At 36.3% G+C, this 16,376-nt stretch overlaps 1 protein-coding gene across 1 annotated transcript in view; it reads right to left on the bottom strand.

Annotated features, from left to right (window-relative positions):
* LOC150083280 (murinoglobulin-1-like) overlaps nucleotides 1-16,376 on the bottom strand; it is an 892,685-nt gene that overhangs the window by 622,493 nt on the left and 253,816 nt on the right. The window contains exon 12 of the mRNA XM_090378459.1: nucleotides 12,137-12,352. Coding sequence (XP_090234585.1) covers nucleotides 12,137-12,352 — 216 coding nt within the window. The remainder of the gene's footprint in view (nucleotides 1-12,136; nucleotides 12,353-16,376) is intronic.

Raw genomic sequence — 16,376 nt, forward strand, 5'->3', positions numbered from 1 at the left:
TTCAATCCTTCTAAAACTCAGTCTTGTGTTATGTATCGCAAAAAGAATTCTTCTGCTCCTATACTTATCTTTGGTAACACTCCGATTTCTAGGAAAAATGATATATCTCTTTTGGGGATTACCCTGACTTCTAATCTCTCTTGGCACAAGCACATTACAAATATTGCTTCCTCTGCATCTAAAAAACTTGGTTTTCTCTTTAGCTCTCGGCGTTACTTTTCTTCCAAACAGCTGTTCACTCTGTACAAATCGCAAATCCGCCCTACCATGGAATATTGTTCCCACATCTGGGGTGGTGCCCTCAAAACCTCTCTCCGACTTCTTGATTCCGTTCAGAAGAGGGCAGTTAGGTTAATTAATGATTCATCTCTAACAGCGTCTCTCCACTTGCTGTCTCATAGACATACTGTTTCTGATGCTTGCCTCTTCTATAGATATTTTCATGGGCAATGTTCTTCTGAATTGGCTTCTATAATACCCCCTCTCTCTTTCAAAACAGTCCGAACACGTTCCACCACCAGCCAACTTCCATTTACTGTCCAACTTCAAACTCACAGAACCAACTTTTCATCTTCATCCTTTATTCATTCAACTGCCGTTTTCTGGAACAACCTTTCTTCATGCGTATTTCCTGAAAATTACAGTCTACAGAAGTTCAAGTCCAATGTCAACAAATATCTTCTTTCGTTTTCTCAACCTCCAACCCAAGCATGGTACCATAGGTTCTAATACCTCTCGTGTTTGTGGTTTACATAAAAAAAAAAAAAAGTAAATCCCACCATCAGTACACTGTGATCACTGCCGCCTAATGGTTCCTTTATCTGAAAATTCTTAATACACGAATGATCACTGCTGATAACCAGATCAAGAATATTACTCTCTCTGGTTGCCTCTCGAACATGCTGCTGCAAAAACAATCATCCAATTAATCCACAAAAGTGTTACTAGTGTGCGAGTGACCAACTCACAAGTTCCAGTCAATATCTGGGAAGTTAAAATCCTCCATTATAAGACATTCTGATTTACTAGCCTACTCTATTTCTTTGTACAATTGTTCATTGTTTATGCACTTGTAATGGAAGGTTTCGTTGTTTTCCCTTAAATTATATGCTTATGAAAGTGAAAAATCTACCATTTTGCATTCTATTAGTGCAAACAAACTTTTTCGAGTGTGCTAACAGTTAAAAGAAAGTGGCTTTATTGTGGACAGGTTCTTTTCTAACCCATATGAAAATATGCCTACGAATAACAAGAGAATTGTGAAAAGATCAAAGAAGAGGATGACATTAGTGAGTAAAATTGAGTTATTAGACAAAATTGCTAATGGTGAAATCGTCATGTCAGTGGCAAAACATTATAAAATCATCGCGTCAACAGTATGATCAATCAAGAAATGAGAAGAAAAATCTGCTGTAGCATCTGTGAAAACACACCAATTGCTTCAATTTGCATCAAAAATCATGATGTTAAATTAGAAAAAATGGAAAAAGCTTTAGATCTGTGGATAGAAGACCAAACTCAAAATAAAATTCCATTAAATTTCACTCATCATCCATGAAAAGGCAAAATACCTTTATCAACAATTTAGCAAAACTGGTGATAGCACTGGTAGGATAAGTTTTTTAGCTAGCAAAGGCTGGTTTGAAAGGTTTAAAATTTGATATGGTCTTCATAACATGAAAGCTGTAGGTGAGTCTGCATCAGTGGATTTTGTGGCTGCAGAAAGTTTTCTGACTGAATTAAAAAAATTAATTACATTCCCAAACAGGTGTTCAATTCAGATGAAACTGGGTTGTTTTGGAAGAAAATGCCAGCCAGAACTACTTAACACAAAATGAAAAATATTCTCCTGGATTCAAAGCTTACAAAGATAGGCTTGCTCTTTTGTTTTAGGCAAATGCTAGTGGACATATGATCAAACCAATGCTCGTGTATAAATTGCAGAATCCACGTGCTTTGAAGGAAAAGAATAAAGAACATCTTCTAGTTTATTTGAAATCCAATAAAAAAGCATGGGTAACAACTACACTTGTTAGAGAGTGGTTTAATGATAGCTTTGCATGAGAGGTGGAAAGTTACTTAGCTTCAAAATCTTTGCCTTTCAAAGTTCTGCTTCTTACTGATGATGTGCCAGGACATCCAAGCAGGCTAGCATTTGACCACCCAAATGTTGAAATTGTGTTTTTGCCACCAAACACCACATCATTTTTACAGCCACTAGACTATGTTAGGAGAACTTTTACTGGTTTAATTGAAAAAATGAAAATGGAGTCAGACTTAACTGTAAGTCAAAGTTGAAAAAATTATAACATCGCAGATTGCCTGATCAACATCAAGGCATCAGTTGATAAGATAAGAGCATCTACAATCAATGTGTGTTGGTAAAAATTTTGGCCAGAAGTGGTTGTTGCTAAAACAATCCCCAAAGGTAGTGAACTGGTTGCCAATATTTTAGCAATCGTACAGGGAATAGAAGGCAGGGGCTTTGAAAACATCATTGCAACAGACATTCAGGAACTTATTGAGACTCGTGCAGATGAACTTACAATAGAAGGGTTGGATGAATTAGTGACAAGGTCAAACAAGAACCAAAATGATCCTGAAGAGGAACTTCTCGACATTGTTAGACCGGAATTAAATAACAAATCATTAAAGCAAATATTTAGCCTCTCCAAACAACTTTCAGAAAAGGTGGTGGAAATGGATCCTAATTTGGAAAGAAGCATCGAGTTTAAACGAGACCTAGAACAATTACTCCTGCCTTACAAGGAAATTCAAAACGAGCTCAACAAAAAAATCAAGAAACAAACTTTGACTATGAGTTATTTTTCACCCAGCAACCCATATTCTTGATACGTTTTTGAAAGATTTGTTTGAAATTACTAATAAATATTACATTTAATATTAAATTGTTTCTTATTTTCATTTCGATACCTTATGCTTGTTTTTCATTATAATATTATATAGGTCCATATAATACATACATAGAAAAAATTTTAGACTAGTTTTTCTTATATATTTCATACTTTGGAACTGAACCCTTTTATTACTATGGGCACCATAACTCAGTATTCGTGCCATTTCTCAGGAACATGACCCCCGCGAATAGTGGGAGTCTACTGTATTACTATTAATAGTGGTAAAAATGCAAGAATGCAAGCTTATACAGCATTAGAAAAAATACAAAACAAAAATCCACTTCCCACATCTCCTCGCCATCCCCTCTAACAGTTTATCTAATTCTTCTTAAAATTTATTCAACCTAGCCACCCCTAAAACACCAAGTTTTTTCCAACAATCTACTACTGACTAGCTGAAGACAAATTTTCACACTGTATCCTGCAACCATCTTTCCTCAGTTTGAATTTATGTCCACTCATGCATGTAGTCTGAGTAAGAAGAAGGATTTCATTAGCATCAAGCTTATTCGAGCCATTCAAAGCCTTAAACACCTCGATCAGATCTACTTGCAGATGCCTAGTCTCCAGACGATAAAATTTGCAGAACAAGCCTTTTCTGAGAGCAAAAGCTGTATTTTGCTCCCCTCATTAATCTTGTTGATTGCTGCACCCGTAAAAACAGATTCACATCCTTTCTAAATGGGAGCTCCAGGCCTGTATATAAGAACTCAAGATGTGGCCTAACCATTGCCTTATACAATGAGATAATGACTTCTTCCTGTTGGAAAAATTCCTGCATATCATTGACTGAACCCTATGAGCTGTTGTAGCAGTGCATCTTCACTGCTCAGAGAACTTCATATCTGACTGGACAGTATCCTAAGTCTTTTTCATTGCCAACTAATCTGTGTATGGTACCACATAGTTTGTACATTAATCTGGGATTACTGCTACCCACATGATGTACCTTGCATCTGTCAATGTTAAAATGAAGCAATGAACCTTGGGGGACTCCACTAATAATACTTGTCCAAGAGCAGTGCCCACTGATAAAAACTCTGTCTTCTCCCACCTAACCATCTCTTTATCCATAGTATTAACATGCTCTTAATGCCACACTGTTCCAATTTGCATAGCAGTCTGTTATGTGTAACAGTATCAAAGAAGGCTTGGAGGATTTTATGTGAGGCCTATTAAAACTATTTATTGATCACAATATTCTATGTTAATTACATAAAAAAAAAAAAAAAAAAAAAAATGGCAAAAGAACTCTATTTTCTACCTATACTCATTTATAGCCTCAAACCAGTCAGGAGAGTCCCACACAGTGAATCTTCATAGTGGTGGACTCTGTGGAGAATTTTTCATGGAATATTCAAAATTGTAAAAAAATAAAACTATGTACTCAAAATTCTTTAAAATATTAATACATTCTCATTTTCATTATATTATCCAACAATAAAGTAAAATTCTTGGTAAAAGTCAAATAAAAATGTCAAAAACTCAATTTGATAAATCTAAATTTCAAAAAATTCAGTTTTGGTTTCCATAACTGCAAATCAGACAACTAAGGTTAATAGATTTGACCTTTTCCTCTGGCACCAAATGCAATATTCAGGCTGCCATCTATTATAAACTGGTTAGAGAAATGCAACTAGTTAGAAACATGGTTAAGAGATGGCAGCACATACTACAAAAATTCAACACAACCTGTATGGTACAGAAAGGTTGTTCACATAATATGTGAAAAACCTTCAAAATGTAGTGGTAGTAGTAGTAGTAGAGGCATGTGATGCAAGAAAGCAAGCATATGAACTTATGTAGTTGTTGTTATTTTGTTTTTAGGAGCATTAGCAACTAAGGCCATATTGCTCCGGGGTGGTCATTCCCTGACCTTTCTGCATCCTCCTTATTTATTGGTCACGGGCTCGAACCCCAGTCTAATCAAGAAGAGTGTGCTATGCACTACTGCTCCTGTTCACCTGGCTAGGGAGGCGCCAGCTTATGTAGTATCAACCCAAAAAAAAAAAAAAAAAAAAAAACAATTTCACACATCCATTCCCTCTAAAAGTTTGTCCAGTTCCTCCTTGTATTTATTTAAGCTATCAACTTCCACAACAACAGATCAAAGTTTATTCCGGCACTCAATTACCCGGTGGCTAAGGGCATATTTCTGCACATCTATTTTACAACTCTTTCCTCAATTTGAATTTATGCTCCCTCAGGGTCGTATCTGAGCAAGAGGAAGAAATCCTGTCAGAACTGAGCCTGAGCCTACTCAACCCATTCAAGCCCTTATACAACTCAATCAGATCACCTCGCAGGTGCCTTTTTTGGCTGGTGCAGCATAAGCCATAGGCTTTCTTGCACCATGCGGCCATTACTAATACAATACTAACATTTAGTCTCCAGATGCTGCAATTTGCAGAACTTAAAGCCTTTCTTGGTAAGAGGAACCTTTCATTCCCTTCACCAATATTGTTGCCCTTCTCTGTACTTGCTCAAGCAACTCTACATCCTTCCTAAAATGAGGCCTCCAGACATGTACAGAGTACTCAAGGTGTGGCCTGACCATTGCCTTATACAAAGGGATAATCACCTCCTTTTCCCTACTAGCAAAATTCCTGTATATCATTGACAATACCTCATGATCTGCTCTGGCAGCCTGTCTGCACTGCTTAGAAAACTTTATATCTGACTGCACAATTACTCCCAGGTTTTTTTCATTTTCTACCGCCCTAAGTGTAGTACCAACAGTTGGTACATTTCTCTGGGGTTATTTCTATCCATATGCAGTACTTTGCATTTGTCAATGTTAAACTTCAGTTGCCATTTCTCAGCCCACCTGACCAACTTTTCTAGATCCTGTTGCAGTAGCACACTGCCATTGTCATTAACAACCCTGCCAACCTTTGTATCATCTGCATTCTTGGACACTAAGCCTGATATACCTTCATAAATATCATTGATAAATATACAAAACAACAGTGGGCCCAACTCCGAACCCAGGGGAACTCCACTAATAACATTAGTCCATGAAGAGTGGCATCCATTGATTACCACTCTCTGTCTTCTCCCACTCAACCACCCTTTTATCCATTGCAGCAACTTGCCCTTAATACCAATACTGCTCCAATTTGTACAGTAGTATGTAGATCAATGTATGTACCAACCAGGTCAGATACATGAAACCATAGACCAATGCATGTACTGCTGAAAGAATTAACATGATAAAACCTATGTAATCAATGAAATAAATAAATGGTCCTTGAGACTTGTCATTCAAGTCTCAAGCCATTCTCTCAAGTAGGAAAAGCTAGGGCTTGCTACTTGGAAGTCTAAAATGCAGGTGCAACTAATATTTGTGACTTTGAGTCAAGTGGACCAAATGTCAGCATGGTCCAGTCATTCTGCAACAACCAATCCTCTTCTTGCCTCATCACAATGGTGGGACTGTTAGTAACCATAGGTATAACCCTTGCACACAGGTCCTGAAATATAGTACCTAGTATACTGGAGGTGACTAAGCAGGTGAATCAATGTAAGAAGAAATCAAGGTGTGTGTCTCAATACCACACAAAGGAATTCTGTCCCTCTGTATTACTAGGCAATATTCTGAGTGGTAGATGACTATCATCAACCAGTGTAATACCACCATTTTGCTTATTGGAGGCATGAGGTGGTGAAACCCATGTTTAGTCTCAACAGCAGAACTTTGCCAATTCCCCTATCTCTTCCATAATGCAGTTTGTTTGTTTGTTATTTGGTTTTTAGGAGCATTAGCAACTAAGGCCATATTGCTCCGGGATATGCGGTGGTCATTCCCTGACCTTTCCGCATCCTTCGTATTTGGTGGTGACGGGCTCGAATCCCGGTCTAATCGAGAAGAGTGTGCTACGCACTGCTCCTTCCCACCTGGCTACGGAGGCGCCTCCATAATGCAGTATTATTGATGTCTTTTTGATATCTTGCAATGATGGGCATTATGGCAAGATCCATTCTTCTTTACATTTCGAGGGTAAAGAAGACATTCACAAGCAGGCCACTTGATAGTTCACTGGAACGAATCTATTTGGCATCCAGATCAGTTAGTATATAATCTCACTGCCTCTTCACTGAACGGTAATGACTGGAGGAACTCCAAGTAGTGTGTATGCAGGGGACATTATCAAGGCCATTTAACATCAAGGAGCTGGGTGTATTTTTGCTGTGTGTATGCCATATCCAAAAATTTCATTACTTGCTACAACATGCCCCTTCTTCTTTACTACTGAATAGGCAAACTAATAGAAAAAAACTTTGCTGTAAAAAGACCTTAACCTCCCAAACACTTCCTCATTCATTTCACAAATATATGCGGCCTCAGATCCAATCTCAATGATGTCCATTTCCAATTAAAGCCTGCCAAGCCCCACTTACTGTTTCTGATAGAATCTCAGTCATCAGTTAATTCAACCACTACTCATCTTAGTTGTTCTAATTATTCACTGTATGATTTCTTTCGTTTTAAAGGTGGTACTTGTGCATATGACTGCTCTGATATTCCCCATCAGAGACTCAGTAATTTGGAATCTCCTCTCTTTGCTCTTTTCTTGGTTAAAATCTCTCTATCCCATTTTGTAAAAATTTGTCTGTTTCCTCTATCATTCTCCCAATTCTACTAATCACTTGGAACTCTTTGACTTCCTCTCTTTAAAGCTCAACTTTCTCCAATCCAACTTTCTTTTTAATGTTATTTTAATGTTCATAACACCAGCTGGCATCAGTTTTCAAATGAAAAAAACTAATTGAGATGCTGAGGGTTTTGAAATTATTAATGAATTCTCACAGATTGTTCACTTATCTACCAGAATAGCAAACAGCCAAAATTCTGGATCTTTTTCTCACAAACAACCCTTCCAAGGACACAAATGTGGTGATGGTTTCTTCCAAGGACACAACTTGATGACGGTCTCTTCTCTAATGGAGTCATTCTTAGCCTCATGTTGTTTGGCATTACAAGAATCAAAATGGGATGATCTATGAGGTTAGATTTCTATTCTTCTTTTCCTTGGTTAAATTACTGCTTTAAATCTTCTGATGTTGATTTTTTCTCAGATCATGTCGGTGAAATTATTCTTGCAGGGATGAAATCCATTATTCCATACTATACCTTAAAATCTAGTCCTTTATGTAACCTTGGTTTTCCAGTGCTATGGCTGTTTAAGATAAGCATGTTGTATATTGTAATTGGCTTGCATCCAAATCTGCCTAAATCAAAGTTTTTAATCAGTCCAAACTAGATTATGAACAGGCTAAGAGTATAAAACTTGGTAATTTGCTTCTAGTCCAATTGCTGGTTGAGCATTCTGGTCTCCTGCTTATTGTGTCCACAATAAGCAGGAGACCAGATGCAGGATTGTGGGGTACAGATGGATATTATGCGGTACAATATGCAGGATTGTGAGAGAATGGATGTGGCCAATAGCCACAATTTTTGTCCATCTGTACTCCCACCTCTGTTAAAACCTGATGATTCTATTTACACCTCAGCTAAAGATAAAGCCAAATTGCTAGCATTCTACTTTTCTTCTAACTCTTGTATTGACAATCTTGGTAAACCACCTCCTACCATTCCCAGTACACTCCATTCAATGCCTCCTGTGGTCTTACATCAAAAGAATGTTGAACAGCCTTGATGGTATTTCTCCACTTCTCAAAACCTGTGCCGCTGAACTTACTACTGTTCTGTGTCACCTTTTTTCACTTTCTTATTCCAAAAGCGTGTACTCTTCTGCTTGTAAATTTGCTTATATCCAGCCAGTTCCTAAAGAGGGTGACAAATCCCTCCATCCAATTATTATCCCATTGCACTTCCAACTCTTAAACTATGTAGAAACCTTCCATCTGATCAGTGATCAGATGGAAGGTTTCTACATAGTTTAAATTCAACAGTCAATGGTATGGATTCCATCAGTGTCAATCCACTGGTGATATTCCAGCTTATGTTTCCCACCTATGGACATATTCAATGGAAAAGTTTGGTGAAACTCAAGCAGTTGCTCTTAACATTTCAAAGGCCTTTTTGATCGTGTTTGTATAAAGACTTTCAAAGGCTTTTGATCATGTCTTCTAAATAAGTTTCCATTTCTTATGTTTACTGATTTTTGTAATTGGGTATCTAGTTTTTTCTATGATCGCTCACTGTGGGTGATGGTAGACACTTCTCTGTTTTCTAACCTTTCCACTAATGCCCCAAGGTTCATTTCTTTTCCCCCAAGTCTTTTCCTCTTGTATTAATGGCCTTCTTCCACTGACTGGAAATATGATTCATAGTTCTACAGAAGACAGCATGTTACATTCCACCTTAAAGTTTGAGAAATCTTTCCCTGCACAAACAACTTCATCTTCTCGAATGTCGAGGACAATTCCTCAAATGCTGACCTCCAGGTAATTCTCTAGTTGGGCCAAGATAACTTAGTTAATTTCAATGCTCCTAAAATTCAGTCATGTTTTATATCTAACAAAAAAAGATTCTTCTGCTCCTATGCTTATCTTCGATGACACTCTGATTTCTAGGCAGAATCATATCTCTATTGGGGATTATCCTGACTTCTAATCTCTCCTGACATAAGCAAATTACTAATATTGCTTCCTCTGCACCAAAACTGGGTTTTCTCTTTTGCTCTTGGCATTACTTTTCTTCTTAACAGCTACTCATTCTGTACAAATAAATCTGCCCTGCCACAGAATGTTATTCCACATCTTGGGCAGTGTCTCCAAAACCTCTCTCAGGCTTCTAGACCCCATTCAAAAGAGGAAAGTTTAGGTTAATTAACGACCCATCTTTTACAAATTCTCTCCACTTGTTGTCTCATAAACATTGTCTCTGCTGCATTCCTTTTCTATAGATACTTCCGGCGCCTCCGCTTCCATGAGCAGTGTAAAGACTATTAGCTTCTATAATTCTCCTTCTCTCTTCCAGAATAGTCCAAACACATGCTGCAACAGTCAACATCTATTTACTGTCATATTTCACACTCACAGAACCGAATTTTCTTTTTCCTCATTTATCCCTTCAACTTCCATTTTCTTGAACAAGCTACCATCGTACATATTTTCTGAAAATTACAATCTACAGAAATTCAAGTTTAATGTCAACAAGTATCCCCTTTCATCTTCTTAACCTTCAACCCACACATGGTACTAGGTACTATAGGTTCTAATACCTTTTGTGTATGGGGTTTTCTTTAAAAAAAAGTATCCAATTGAAAAATGTTTTTTTCCTTTATGTAATTCACAGCCATCATGATTTCATATGCAATGAGTAAACGCTATAGCCTTAATAATTCGAACACTATTAAAGTTATTTAAATACATTAAAGCCCCCCTTATTTTTTTTTGATGAAGAGGAAGCAATATTTGCAATATGATTCTGTCAAGCAAGCTATAAAGATATAGCTTTATAGCTTTATCAAGCAAGCAAAGATATGCAATTTGTATAAATCTAAGTTTTGCTGAAGATAAGTTTGATAACTGCAGAATCTTTATTGTAAAAAATAGAAAATTTCTACCATCTCATCAAAGAATATCAAGCACACAACCGCTGTAAATCTGAGTCCTTTGATGATGAAGTTATATTTAATTTAAAAAAAAACTCATAAAAATTATCAACATTTTTACAAAAATAATATGTTCCTCTGCAGCTGAACATAGATGACATAATATCAAATTGTTTTAAGAATTAAACAGAAGCTTTGAATCCAATTTCCCAGCGTCAATGAATTAAAAAACATTAAAAATTAAAAGAGAGCTAAAAAATGGAGATATATATATATATATATATATATATATATATATATATCTGATAATTAAAATAAATATGATATTTAAATAAAATCATCAGCCAGTAGTACGGCAATAATGCAGAGCGAAATGAAACGCAAAATAATATAAAATAAACAAACAGGGAAGGGAAAGTAGAGATAATAGGACAAAAAGGTAGTCGATAATCCCCTGTATAATTTAGTCAATTAAGTCATTAAACCCAATTAATAAAAAACGATATAAATTTAAATAATGCCAATTATAAATAATTTAGCGGTACCGCCCTTGAAGGTACCAGTTCCAAAAGACGTGAAATATCACCAAAAAAGGGTTAAAGAAACTACCAAAAAACTAAAATATCAAAATAATAGACTGACCATCATGCCCCATATCGACAGAGGACCACGAGGCCAATAATGGTCATGGAATCGCTGCATTTCAATCGTCATACAAATCATCGCAAAGGCAGAAATATCGAAGAACCAAACCACCCCTCCATTCTCCGATAGATCAACCAATGCAGAGGATTTGCATGGCGGTGGTCCTTATGCAGCGAAAAATAATCTATAGAACAGACAGCACTCTTGATCAGAGCCACACCACTGACATAATGCAAGCTTAACCAGCTTATATAATAGAATATCTATTCTTTTCCTTTCTATTATATAAGCTGGTTAAGCTTGCATTATGTCAGTGGTGTGGCTCTGATCAAGAGTGCTGTCTGTTCTATAGATTATTTTTCGCTGCATAAGGACCACCGCCATGCAAATCCTCTGCATTGGTTGATCTATCGGAGAATGGAGGGGTGGTTTGGTTCTTCGATATTTCTGCCTTTGCGATGATTTGTATGACGATTGAAATGCAGCGATTCCATGACCATTATTGGCCTCGTGGTCCTCTGTCGATATGGGGCATGATGGTCAGTCTATTATTTTGATATTTTAGTTTTTTGGTAGTTTCTTTAACCCTTTTTTGGTGATATTTCACGTCTTTTGGAACTGGTACCTTCAAGGGCGGTACCGCTAAATTATTTATAATTGGCATTATTTAAATTTATATCGTTTTTTATTAATTGGGTTTAATGACTTAATTGACTAAATTATACAGGGGATTATCGACTACCTTTTTGTCCTATTATCTCTACTTTCCCTTCCCTGTTTGTTTATTTTATATTATTTTGCGTTTCATTTCGCTCTGCATTATTGCCGTACTACTGGCTGATGATTTTATTTAAATATCATATTTATTTTAATTATCAGATATAATTAGGCATCATGTGGAGGATGTGCATTTGCTGCCTCTAATGATAGCTACATAGCCATATTTATTTATTTTTATTACTTTTACCTAACTTTTACCTCACATAATATATATATATATATATATATATATATATTGGTCTAAGGCATATAAAAGATTTATTCACATACCTGATGATAAAATTTGATTGTTGTTCCCACTTCTGTAGTATATTTAACTTTAACATGTTCCAGTTTTTCACAGTGAACCTTTCCAGTATGGGGCTGTATTTGCAAATGACTACCAGATGGTGAAAACCATGCTTGCAGAAATATACTAGCATGAGGCTGATAAATTTTAACACCCCAAGTATCATACAGCTGTTCCTGGTGTCCCATAGATTTAGCCTTAATTTAAAACAAATAAATAAATAAATACACATATAAACTCTTGTTCTCTTCAATTAAAATCAGCTGATTTTCTTTTGACAAGAAACATATAGCATGTAACAATATTACCATATTGAAAATTAATAAAGAAAATAAAAGAGAAGCTAATTTGGAATTAATTTCCAATAAATTAACATAAACAATGGCAAATAGGTTACAGGAATACAACAAACAAAAATATTCTACACATGCATGCACATGCTTATGTGCACACATGTGTAAATTATTAGGTGATGTAGAGGACTGCAGTAAATACAAACTAGTCTGGAGTTGAGTCACAAAGGAGATTAGGCAAGCTAAGGCATATTTTGGCAAGTCTCTGGAAAAGAATGCAGTGATAAAGAGTAGACTTTTTTACTTATGTAAATACCAGAAGGAAAGTGATAAATTAGATTAGCCCATTACAAGGAGTGGTTTAATTGTTGACAATCCTGCCTGGGTTGCTGACAAACAATAGCCATTTTGCATATACACTCACACAGGAGGCATTTTTAGGGATGAGGATGCAAGAAAATTATCAAATTATAATAGTGCTAAATGATATTGTGACAGATGAGTGGAAAGGGGAATTGTTGAATCTAAATGTAAAAAAGGCATGTGGGTGGAAGGGATCTACCCAACTATATTGAAGGAGGTAGCAAAGAAGTAAATCTGTAGCCATAATTATGAGAGTACCCTGGGATTAAGGGCAAGTGCTTATAGATTGGAGATGTGCTACTTTATCCCTAATTCCCAAATGGGGATCAAAGGGTGACTGGAGTAATTGCAGACCTGTTAGCTTGACTTCCCTTCCAGAGAAAATAATGGAATCACTAATATAAGAAGTAATGCAGACCATCTGGACAGGAATGCAGTTATACCACAGTCATAACATATACGAATTTGTTAAAGGATGATCATGATTGGGTATTATGATGCAAAAAATGTTTAATTTATAATAGTATTCGTATTACCAGTGGCAAGGGATGCAAGAAAGCAAGCTTATACAGTGTCAGCCAAAAAAAAAAATGTTCCCACATCACCTGTCCATCCTCTCCAATAATTTGTCTAGCTCTTTCTTGAGTACATTCAAACTACCCACTTCCACAACAAAAGATGGAAGGTTATTCCAACAATCAGCCAAACACTGGCTGAAAGTACCCCTCTACACATCTATCCTGCAACCATCCTTCCACCACTTGTTCTCAAAACCTGTGCTCCTGAACTTACTCTTGTTCTGTGTCACCTTTTTTCACTTTCACATTGTAAAGGTGTTTTTCCTTCTGCTTGGAAATTTGCTCATATCCAGCCAGTTCCTAAAAAGAGTGACAAATCCCACCCATCCAATTATCATCCCATTGCAATTACTTCTACGATTTCTAAAGTAATGGAGAAATTAATTAACCACCAACTCAAACTATTTAGAAACCTTCCATCTGATCAACGATTGCCGGTATGAATTCCGTCAGTGTCGATCCACTGGTGATAATCTGGCTTATGTTAACCATCTATGGACAAATTCAATGGAAAAGTTTGGTGAAACTCAAGTAGTTGCTCTTGACATTTCAAAGGCTTTTGATCGTGTTTGGCATAAATGTCTTCTAAATAAGTTTCCATCTTATGGTTTGCCAACTGTTTTTTGTAATTGGGAATCCAGTTTTCTCTCTGACCACTCACTGCTGGTGATGGTAATGGCTCTCTGTCTTCTAACTTCTCCACTAATGCTGGTGTTGTACTGTTTTAAATATTTATGAAAATACTGATGACAACATACCAGGTTCATTGTCTAAGTTTGTAGATGATACAATGGTGTGCAAGGAGGTTAATGAGGACTGAGAAGTTGTAATCGAGGTTTAACATTGTTAAATGCAAGGTACAGAACAAGGGCAGCAATAATTCTGGAATTATGTACTAATTGGGTGGTACTGCAATCAAGGCAGTGAAAAATAAAAGAGGCTTTTGGGTAACTGTACACTGTAACATTAAGCTCTGTAAGCAGTGCAGACAGGCTGCTAATATAGCTCCTAGGTTTCTGTCAATGACATACAGGAATTTTGTTAATGGGGTCTAGAAGGTGATTTACCTTTTGCATAAGGCAATGGTTAGGCTGCATCATGTTATGAAGTCTCATTTTAAGAAGGATGTGGATCTGTTGGAATGGGTGCAGAGAAGAGCAACAAGATTAGTCAAGCACACAAAAGCATACTCTTACCAGAAAAGACCAGTTCTGCAAATTTCAGTGCTTGAACTTACACACCTGCGAGGCTTGAATGCAATGTTTAAAGCTTTAAATGGATTGAATAAAGTAAATGCTGATGGCATCCTTTTGGAACAAAATTCCATCTGATGTTATGCAAGTGGGTGTCAGTGATACAGTTTATTTATTTTTTTTTTTTTTTTGGCTGATTTTGTCATAGCTTGTTTCCTTGAATCTATTACTACTACTAATTTTTTTGTTAAAAAGAAAAAAAAAAAAATTGATGCATTTCTCATTTCAATTCTGAAGCTTCCCAGCTTTAAGTCTCCTCCAGTTCTACCACACCTTCACCACAGCATATTTTGTTCAGACAAATATGGCACTTTAAAATAATTTCAAACAGAAGTAGAGTTATTGGTAATCAAAATAAGTGCATCATTAGGGGTGGGTCCACTAAATCAAAGGCCCCCAAATCCAACTAATTCAAAAAATTACAAAGAAAAATAAAACACTCTCAATATATGAGTAAGAATGTCTAAGACCTCAACAATGACGAAAATTTGTGAACTGGTGGTATATCACTGCAAGCTTAAGTAATATGCATTATGTAAGTTTACTTATTGTTCTGATTTGCAATTTATCAAGTAGTGCTAACACAAACTGGGAGATGAAAAGATATCAAAGAAAAGCAAAGCACAGATAGTTTATTGCCTTTTGTGAGGTGTGTTCCTTTAGTTCAAGAAACAATATAAGTGAACCAAGGAAAACAGAAAAACAAGAGAATTAAGCATGAACAAGCCCTGAAACTGAAAAATTGTATGCTAGTAGTGAAGTTGTGGTGATTAAGAAAATGTCTCTTTGGGGAAGCACAGAGAGCATGTAGATATCAAACATGTGTCTTACATCAATTATATTTCTTTGTGGCCAGATTCACTTTCTTCACATGTAGTAGAATATTTCATTAAAAATAAATTTTCAAAACAGAGATAGAATCCATATTCATATTCTCTTCTTAGCACTCATGCTAAAAAGAGAATATGAATATGGATTGGAGGCAGAAATTATTTCAAAAAGACCCTATCAAAAATAATTTTTATTCAAAGAAGAAAAATGGGACAAAGGAAAAAAGAGAATGGTTGGTTTACTCAGAAAGGACAAAAAGGGTCTACTGCTATATCTGTAAACTATTTCTTAATAACAAATCTGAGAAAAGCAAGCATCTGCATCCAGTTTTCCAATTTTTCATGCCTACATCACATGCTAAAAAAACACGAAAATCTGAAATATGTACGAAGGTGGTTCAATAAAGAATCGCCCTCACCTACTTCCACATATCGCAGAGCCATGATATTTTGTGTGTAGCATCATACATATCTCTATACTAAAACTGTAAAATTTCTGCCCTGTGTCTTAATTTGTTTTTTTCTTACAGAGCTGAATGTGTGATGAAATAGCATTATAGACAATGTTGAAGCCAGAGCTGTAATCCAGTATCTGTTCTTGAAGGGGAAATCTAAAGAAATCCACGAGGAGATGACTGCTGTATATAAGGATGAAGCCCCATCCTATGGCATTGTGAAGCACAGACACAGACAGTTTAGGTGTGGTCAGACATCGGTAGAATTTGAGCCCATTCTAGGTCATCCCCATTCAGCCATTGATGACAGCACAATCAGAAAAGTGGAGTCATTGATCATGGAAGATCGCCGGATATCTGTGCGTGAATTGTCCCAGGAGGTGAAGATTAGTGTAGGCTCTGTTGAAACAGTCCTTCATAACCAACTCCATTTACAGAAATTGAGTGCA

Source organism: Mastigoproctus giganteus, chromosome 7 (genome assembly GCF_048544385.1).
Source record: "Mastigoproctus giganteus isolate SK-2022 chromosome 7, ASM4854438v1, whole genome shotgun sequence".
Taxonomy (NCBI): domain Eukaryota; kingdom Metazoa; phylum Arthropoda; class Arachnida; order Uropygi; family Thelyphonidae; genus Mastigoproctus; species Mastigoproctus giganteus.